We start from the raw sequence: 8,822 nt of genomic DNA, 5'->3' as shown, positions 1-8,822 counted from the left end.
GCCACTGTTAGAAAGGGTTGCGTCTTAAGAAAACTTCGATGAAATAATCGGTGTTTGCAAATGGCAACGGCTCGCTAAAAGACTTGAAACAGATCCTGGCGGCAGACTGAAAGGACTATAATGACAGCCCAAACTGATCATAAGAGTCAGTACTACTACGAGTAATTATTTCACAAAACTACCAAGACTTCTTAGAATTGTATCGTAAATAAAATGTACTTAAAAACCCTTACTTTATTAAGTTAAAATAAAAGAACGCTTTTAAATTATTTTAACGTTTACCTAACAAGCCGATGTTTCTATACCCTTGCAGTTTTCAAGTGGATTATTCGATCGAATTGAATTGTATTAATTTCAATTTGGAAAGTTTTGTTTTAATTGGGTTAAAAAAGGAGTTTAAGCTCAAATTTTTTTTGTTGCAAAATTTTGATTATTGTTTTAATTTTAATGATGATGTAAATTTGTGTTAAAATTTATTCAATATTTTATTTTTAATAATTTAAGATATTTATTGTGATTTGATTTGAAACATATATGACTTTTGTCAATCACTTGCTTTTCAGATGCTGCAAAGATTAGATAATAAACAAGAAAGGAAGCTGACTTCGCCACCCCGAAGTTTATATACCCTTGCAGTTTGCAATGAATACAGTTGTCCGATTTTCAAAAAACTTATACCAAAATTCTGAAATAATAAAAGTTATAATTTTTTTCTATTAATTTCCCGATTGTTCCTATGACAGCTATAAGATATAGTCCTCCGAAGTTCATAATTTAGTTCATGATTTAGTACTCCTATCCGGCCCGTTCCAACATATATAGAAATGAGAGTATTCAGAGGACTATATGAAAAGTTTAATTCGAAAAGTTTTAACACTGAGAGACTAGTTTGCGCAGAACCGGACAGACGGACATGGCTAGATCGACTCGGCTGTTGATGCTGATCAATAATATATACTCTATCCGTCTCCTTCACTGCGTTGCAAACTTCTGACTGAAATTATAACACCCTGCAAGGGAATAAATATGCGCATTTTATTAGGGAATCCTTTTTATACTTTTGGTGAAATGAGAATCAACCTTGCAAGCTTTGTTTTTTATTTAAACTTTTGCGTGAATCTTGGGCTCACTTTTATGTAGGAACTCCATTTCGGGTTTCGTACACTTTTTGAACTGTAAATTGAAAAGAAAAATACGGCAATTGTAATCGTAGCAGCACATTGTGTCTATATTTTTTCATGTTTCGAATAAATTGTATACATTCGTTCGTTTATGAATTTAAATAGTTTCATTTAATTGCAATTATCCAGCGATTTACACATTACGTTACAAATATTAAATAACATTATAAAACGAAACCGGATAACACAAAAATGTTGATGGTGGCGACAGAAGCAGACACAAAAAATATGTATTAGACAATTAATTGTAATATAGGGATAGAAAATCGTTAATTTTAAACTTATAGAGTTAATGTCTCTTAAATTAATATAGCATAATAGGATACAATTTGTTGCATGCACGTGCATGCGCGAGTGTGAAACGGCAAATGAATAACTAGACATCAAAACAATTCCGGGATCCAGGGGTCGTTAATGATTCGAATTACAAGAATAGGAGAACACTTAAGTGTACAAGGTGGACAGTAAATTATATTGGAGCACTTATGGGAGCGACATTATCAGCTATGGGTTGGGGGTCGTCTGTGTATGTGGGGGGGTAGTGGGAGTGGGAGGGGGATTGTGTATATTTCGGCCTAACATAGTGAACACATAGTTTTGAACTTTATGAATTAGATGCGAAATTGTACTACGCCAGCTGCGGGGGCACAGAGAGGCAGGCGGCATGCAGAAAAAAAAGGTTGATCCATTTAGTTGAGTTGCGAGATATTTGGACTTTGAAACGATGACGATTCATGATGCCGGCGTGTGTTTACTAGATGTTTACTGCTTATTGTTTTTGGAGAAATTGTGCGAGGCCCAGTTGAGGGATGTCTTCCAGGAGTTGGCCAAAGCTTCGCTGAATTTCGCCCGGAAATGTTCGCGTGCTTTCTCCTCCGTATAGTCTAGTACCTGAAACGAAAAGGAATTAAGTTGGGAGCCAAAATTCTGAAATACAGAGGCCAAAGGACATACTAAAGTCTCACGAAGGTAGTTTAAGTCCTTTTCGGAAGACAGTTCTGGCAGTCCCGTTGAAATCATCATTGAAAACAGCGATAAAATAAGGCAGCCGTGTTTCCGTAAAACTAAAAAGGCCTGCAAAATACATTGTATTACATAGAGAATGTCTACCATCTCTTTTTCGATTTGATTCGACTTACGCGCTCGCACAATTCCTGGAAGCGACGAAACTCGTCCGACTCCCGGTCCTTGTCTTTGTCCTTGCAGCCCTTGTTGATTACGTAGACGAAGTCATGCGTTAACACGAAGGGCACTCGCTCCCGTCGTACGCCAAACTTCTCCTTAAAGTGGCCCAGAATGTGGCCAAAATCAATGTGAAAGAGCTGAGAATAACGAAAATACAGAATGTTAAATGGTTTGGCTTCTAAAAGATTCCCCCTTGGCACCCACCTGTCCGTTCTTTTTCACCATTATATTGTCTGAATGACGATCTGCCACGCCCAGCACGTAGGTGGCCACACAGTAGCCGGCACAGCTGAGCGTGAACTCGTTGATGGCTTGGTTCAGCTTGTCGGGGAGCTTGTTGTGCTCCTTAAGCCAACTGAAGAGGGAGCCCTTCTTGAACGGCGACGTGGCCGAGAACATGCCCTTCTCCTTTTGTATGTTTGCAATGGTCTCTGCGTGCCGCACCACCTCGATCATGCCGAGCCTTTGCTCCATGCTGATGCAGTTGTAGATGTTCATCCGGAAGTCCATTCTGTGGGGAGAGGAGCAAATTTCAGAGTAATCCTGTTCTGAAGGCCTTTGGTATCGCAATGTCTTACCCATCGCGCTTCCACAGCTGATCCATCACCCTCAGCATCTGCAGGGTGAGCATGTCCTGGCGCAAATCGTCGCCATTCTTGAAAATGATGTGTACAGCGTCGGAGTTGAGGTCCGCGTTCTCAAAAGCCACCCACAGTGGCTTCATTTTGCTATCCATCACCTTGCACTTGTCCGGCGAGACGCCGTTGCAGCGGAAGCTGGGATTGAGCGGGTTCTGGATGTTCTGGAAGACGCCTTCGTTGCGCTGGTCGCGCAGGAAGTTTTGCAGCAAACTCTTGACCTTCTCCTTGCTGCCGTGTTTCACTATGACGGAGCCCTGCTTCAGCTTCTCCAGCATGTGCAGCTGCTTGCGAAGCGGCGCCACGTGATGCTTGCAGCCTTTGAGGTAGACCTCCAGCAGGAGACCGAATCGCATCTGTATGGACGGCGTCTGCATCTCGGAGCGCAGATGCCAGAAGAAGTAGTGCCCAATGCGCTGATTGCGCATCGCTCGCTCTAGCAGGAACACCACCAGATCACTGGCTAAATATGATTCGTGCTTGATTGCCTGGACCAGTTGAAGTAGGTACAGCAGAAGGTCCTCGTCCCTGATGGGTAAACAATTTAAAAATGACTCGATAATTTTCGAGACGGAATGCAAGACTCCTGCGGCTAATTTGCACCACGGTTTCACTACGCAATAAATCGTTAAAGCTCAGCAATTTAGATATATTTCTTACGTGAGAGAGTGCAGACATCTGATGGCAAATCTTCGTACGGCTGGGTCCGGATAGGCGTAATCCAGCAGCTCCAGCGAGCGTTCAACGGAGATTAGCTCCCACTTGCTGAGCAGGAACCATATGTCGGCCACATCGTCACGCTCTTTCCAGTAAACGCAGTGCAGAAGGATGGACAGCTCCTCGGGCAATTCGCGTTGAATTATGTCCCTAAAAATAAAAAGAGATATAATTTTAGTTATTCAAGTTATTTCTAGTGAACTCCCTCCCCACAGCCTTACCTGCGTTCCCAGATGGCATTTCGATCCTGGTCGACCATCTCGTAGATCTTATCCAGACCCGTGTAGTTGGCTATCAGATCCCTGAGATACTTCTCTGGCTCCGCCCTGTGCTGCTGTTTCTCTTGTCTTCTGGCAAGGGCGCGCTCTTCGGCATATTGAAGCACAGTTTCCTCGGTGGGGTAGCGCACGGTCCCGCTTCCGCTGCTCTGGAATGTGATGTCCACCAGGGCGCACTCCTCTTTCAGCGGATTTGGTTCGACGGTGCCCAGTGGGTGGAAGACCTCATCCGACTGGATATCGTCCGCATACGTCCACGTGTAGAGAGTCTGACGCCCGGTGCGCAGGTTGTCCTTGTAGTCGAACAGCGTGGTGTTGACCCAAGCCAATGGGTTCTTGTTGTAGGAGACGTCTTTCAGTGCAATGTCCTTGTTGTTGGACGACTTCTTTGATCGCGACATTTTGGTCACCTCGAATATCACGATGCACAGTCGCGTCATCCGCGGCAGGTTACGCATCTGTATGTCGAAGTCCATCACGAGGTCGTTGAACAGAAACGTATCGAAGTTGCCATTGGGCGAGTCCGTCGATCGCTGGGCGCAGAGCATCCGTTCCCCGTGAAAGAGGCCCACGTGCACGCCCACCTTGAAGGCGCGCGCCCTGTCGTAGTTCACGTTGGAGATGCTGTGCAAAGTCAGCTGAAAGTAGTTGCCCATGTCCCACAGAGAAATGGGCGGCCGGGAGGGCGGAACAGACTGCTTCCGCGGCGGCCTCTTCTGCACCATGTTCTGCACATTGTGGTGATTTATGTACGACTCCAGGCGGTACACCGACTGCAGCACCACATTGGGCACCGCCGAGTCCGAGAGCATTTCCTGGATGTACAGGAACTGGATCAGCGGGTAGTTGCCGAGCAGGTACTCGTCGCGCCCGCTCACCTTGAGTATGTAGTCGGCGACCCGGTCGTTCATCTTGATCTGCGAGCGATTCATCTTCTGCAGGGTGCTCTCGGTCAGCGAGAAGGGCGTATCGTGTTCACTCACGGACAGCGTGAAGGTGCTCTGGTCATTCTCGTTCTTCACCACGATGAGGAACGCTCGGGTCGGATGCCGTTCGCGTATCAGGTCGGGCATCTTCCCCGAGTTGGCCAGTCGCAGCGGATGCTCATAGAGCAGGCGGTCCTGCCAGGTGTATTTGCCGCGCTTTGTCTCTATGTTGTCGCAGATTTGCGACATGTTCAGCCGGAAGTCGTCGATCTCGGGCGTTACCTGGGTCCGATGGTGATCAAAGGACTTGCCAATCATTCCGCTAACCATCTTGGTCAGCTCGTAGTCGCTGGAGAAGCTGTTGGCATCGGTGCGGTCGCCCAGGCTGAGCAGTCCAAAATACGGCTGGACCTCGCACAGGCGCTTCGTCTCGTCCGTGTACGGCTCGATGTTGAATGTCGATATGCCGTACACTTGGTAGTCGCAGGCGTCCTTGATCATGTAGCACGGTTCGCTCTGCTTGGCCAGCTCGACCATGTTCACCTTCACATCTCGGATTGTGGTCGTCGAGGGGGCCTTAAGCATCCTGAGATGCCCATTGGGCAGCAGGCAGATGAGGTCCACATGTTCGGGCGGATCGTTTTTCCACAGATTGACGGAGAAACGTATGCAGAACTCCTCAGTGTCGTCGTCCAACGGCGGCTTGACGCACTGGTTATGGTGCTGCGGGTGCAGCACATACGCCGGTATCTCCATCATCTTGACGGCGGCGACTTGGCTCAAGGCTCTGGGGGAGCCGGGTTCCTATAAACTACTACTTCGTCGTCGTCACGTTCACGTTCACTCTCCGCTCTTGAGGCTAATCCGGTACCACTGTCCGGCTTTGCATGCAGTTGTTAGTTTGGTTCTCGCTCTTCTCGTTATCAACAGCCTGGACTTTCTGTTGTTCTCAAAGTTTTCCATTTAAATCAGCGCCGCAGTCTCATGTTAGTCATGCCGATCTCTGTGAATAATAAATCGGAAGGTGGCGCCGGCCCGGGTTACTCGAAAGCAAATATACGGCGATTGCCGATCGGCTGTTTGGTGTTCAATTACGGAAATGATGATAATCACCCACCAGCCCCCAGATAAGACTGCGATAGCCGCCCAGCGCTTAGCTCTCAGAAGTTATCTACCTTGATTTACCTGGGGATCTCTTTTACCAGAGGATTGTGTTCCCAATAGCTATCTAAATACATCTTAGCTTCCTGTTAAAAGCCAAAAACGTCTTTATATTTAGTATGAATCACACAGCAATAAGTTAGGGGGAGGGGTCAACTTAAAAACAAAAACAAGAATTCAGACGGACCTAGTTGGGCGACCTTGTAATACCCTAACTTTCACTGCCATGGGCTTAGCCAGCGGATGGAACTGGAACTGGACGGTCTTAGGTGGTAGAATGCGAGTCATATATTTCCGAAATAATCGAAAGCAGTGTGCTCTGCAGGCACAGTTCATGGGCGGAGGTGCAAATTCCACCAACAAACAGGTTGAGTTCAGTTCGCGGAAAGGGTATACAAAAGTTACGAGGCATCATCTCCAAGTCGAAATGGCCCCAAATGGAAAGTGCACTCGCCGCCACCGCCACTGAAGACAAACATGCGCCTGCAGAGGACCGAGCATCCCCCAGAACCACTTCACCGCACTAGTATCCACTAACTTTCCGCCGCGTCCCATTTGTTTTTGTTTTGCCATCTCCATTTTGGCCATTCTTCGTCTTTATCACTTTTTCTGGGTGTGAGCTTCGCAGAGGTGCCGCCGCCGCTGCTTACTTGACTTTCCGCATCGGCATCCATTGGTGGCCATGATAGGCCATATGTGCTGCACTTTTTTTCACAAACGCACCTTACGATCGGAGCACATTGAAGTTTGATTAAAGAATATTTAATTGCTTTTATTTGGATTGTTGTGCAGTGTGACCGCGACTCGCCTGCTAAAAAATACCATACGTGTACTCGAAAATGCCATATAACGTATATTTGTACCACAAGATCGTAGTTTCAATTAAAGGCTTCTTATTATTAATAATAATTATTTTAAAAAATTAAGCTTCCCAACTGTGTTTTCCTTCTCTTTAGTCTGGAATTTAGGTAAAGACGATTCGTAAACAAACGCATCTGTAAAGCAACAGTCTGAATCAATGTGACCGTTTTGTGAAAACTTTAAGATATCACTTGGTTTTCCGTTTTCTGTGGTATTTTATTTTACAATGTAAAACTCCTGACAGATTATTGTTTGTTGTGAATAAGTAATTGCAAATGTTTTGTGGCCCAACAAGATGATGCAGTTTGAATTGGAGCCTGAAATTAATATCGTAGAATACGGTCAGCAACAGCAGTCTTCGGAAACTGCAGATGAAACTGCCACACAAGGTATATATTTAATGGACAAATTTTTCTTGTAAACCAATTTTAAATGTATATTTTTTTTAGATTGTAATCAGCTGTCTCCGGGAACTTCTGGCACACAAGGTATACATTTAAGGTATTTCCCTTGTAAACCAACTTTAAATGTGTTCTTTCCAAAGCTTTAGACCAGCAGCCGCAGACATCAGAGGAGCGCATAATTGCCGTCATTCGAGGTACTTTCTTCATTAACAAAAATATAGCCATGGTTTAACGAGCCTTTTACATTTTTCAGAAGAGAATAAATCGCTGCGCCGAGAGATAGACACTCTAAATGAGAGAGTAACATGGCTCACCGAAGCAGTTGTCGGGCTGAAGGAGTTATTGTCGAAAGGAAACCAGACCCAAGACTTTGAGCGCAGCGATTTAAACTTTCCACTAAGGACTGAATTTGATCTTTCATTTATAGACAAGGAGATTGGGGAGACACACACTTTCAAAAATGAATGCGTAAGTCAATGCATCAACTTTAATAACGTAATAAAGATCTATCATTCCGTGATTCTCAGATAAGTGAAATGCAGCGTCTATTCAGCTATAAGTCGCTGTCCAAGACATTGTCAAATGTAATGGCTGAAGAACTAATTCTAGACTATAACATTGATGGTGTAAGCAGAAAAAAGGGTCTGCGTAACTACGGGTTCTTCTTCACTGCTCTTATAGGTATAGTATCTACAAAAATACTCTATTAAACACTTAATAACCATAAAATCATATTTCAGAGGCAATTCGACTTACGGACAGTTCCCAGTCACCGATAAAGGCACTTCAAAAAGCAATGCACTGCATTAAGAATAATGCTTGCAAAAAGAAATCGAGACTTGATGAGTCCAAAAGTAAAAAGAAAAAGATCACTGAACAGTGAATGAAACTAATATCTTTAAAGTAGTTATTATATAGGTGTAAAAATATGAATAATCACATGATTGCACTCAATTTATATTTGAGTTCCGATATATTTACTTGACCAACCCTCTCGAGTTTTCTGCCCTTTTTAAAGTGATAAGTAGAGCTACGAAAGAATATTAAATCAACAAGAATATAAAGTCAAACGTGTTGTGTTTATATTGAGCTGGATTCTAACAATAAGAATGCACGCATGACAAAGTCACTGATGATTCATCTAGCAGGTTATGTGATTCAGCGGTTGCTGGTGAGGGGGGACTAAATCAGGTGGACTAAAGAATATTCCATCAATTTATTTAATCTATTTTATATTTGCTTAATAATTTGTCCCACTGGTAAGAGCAAGAGGGAGATAACTAATAATATTAAGAATAATAATACAAGTAATTGTTGTTACTGTTAATTTAATTTATAAATGAACCCATTAATTCGTTGTTTTTGAATTTTTTTAAGCGGAAACGGAAGGTCTGGCAACTTTGGTCGCTCAAGTGCTGCCACTGGTATACAAAACACAGGGTGTTCCTCAAGAACTGGTATTGTAAACTTA

The 8,822-nt window shown here is 44.1% G+C and overlaps 2 protein-coding genes across 5 annotated transcripts; one reads left to right on the top strand and one right to left on the bottom strand.

Moving 5' to 3' along the window:
- Nucleotides 1-1,201: 1,201 nt before the first annotated feature.
- On the bottom strand, nt 1,202-6,896 carry Pi3K92E (phosphatidylinositol 3-kinase 92E). 3 transcript variants are annotated; one of them, XM_017162070.1, is made up of 8 exons: nt 6,737-6,896; nt 3,943-5,928; nt 3,665-3,871; nt 2,945-3,532; nt 2,571-2,877; nt 2,321-2,503; nt 2,136-2,255; nt 1,202-2,072 (listed from the first exon to the last, which is right to left on the bottom strand). In XM_017162070.1, the coding sequence occupies exons 2-8, from the start codon at nt 5,682-5,684 to the stop codon at nt 1,944-1,946; spliced, it is 3,276 nt and encodes a 1,091-aa protein (XP_017017559.1). In that variant the 5' UTR covers nt 5,685-5,928; nt 6,737-6,896; the 3' UTR covers nt 1,202-1,943. The 3 variants fall into 3 exon arrangements, with proteins under 3 accessions (XP_017017559.1, XP_017017557.1, XP_017017558.1); XM_017162068.3 differs by having other exon boundaries at nt 6,810-6,872; XM_017162069.3 differs by lacking the exon at nt 6,737-6,896 and adding an exon at nt 6,625-6,726.
- Nucleotides 6,897-7,177: 281 nt separating this feature from the next.
- Nucleotides 7,178-8,421, top strand: LOC108071274 (uncharacterized). 2 transcript variants are annotated; one of them, XM_070286792.1, is made up of 6 exons: nt 7,178-7,336; nt 7,397-7,435; nt 7,498-7,545; nt 7,605-7,819; nt 7,879-8,032; nt 8,092-8,421. In XM_070286792.1, the coding sequence occupies exons 1-6, from the start codon at nt 7,243-7,245 to the stop codon at nt 8,232-8,234; spliced, it is 693 nt and encodes a 230-aa protein (XP_070142893.1). In that variant the 5' UTR covers nt 7,178-7,242; the 3' UTR covers nt 8,235-8,421. The 2 variants fall into 2 exon arrangements, with proteins under 2 accessions (XP_070142893.1, XP_017017455.1); XM_017161966.3 differs by having other exon boundaries at nt 7,179-7,336; nt 7,492-7,545.
- Nucleotides 8,422-8,822: the final 401 nt, after the last annotated feature.

Source organism: Drosophila kikkawai, chromosome 3R (genome assembly GCF_030179895.1).
Source record: "Drosophila kikkawai strain 14028-0561.14 chromosome 3R, DkikHiC1v2, whole genome shotgun sequence".
NCBI classification, from domain to species: Eukaryota; Metazoa; Arthropoda; class Insecta; order Diptera; family Drosophilidae; genus Drosophila; species Drosophila kikkawai.
This window is presented reverse-complemented; position numbering and strand designations above follow the sequence as displayed.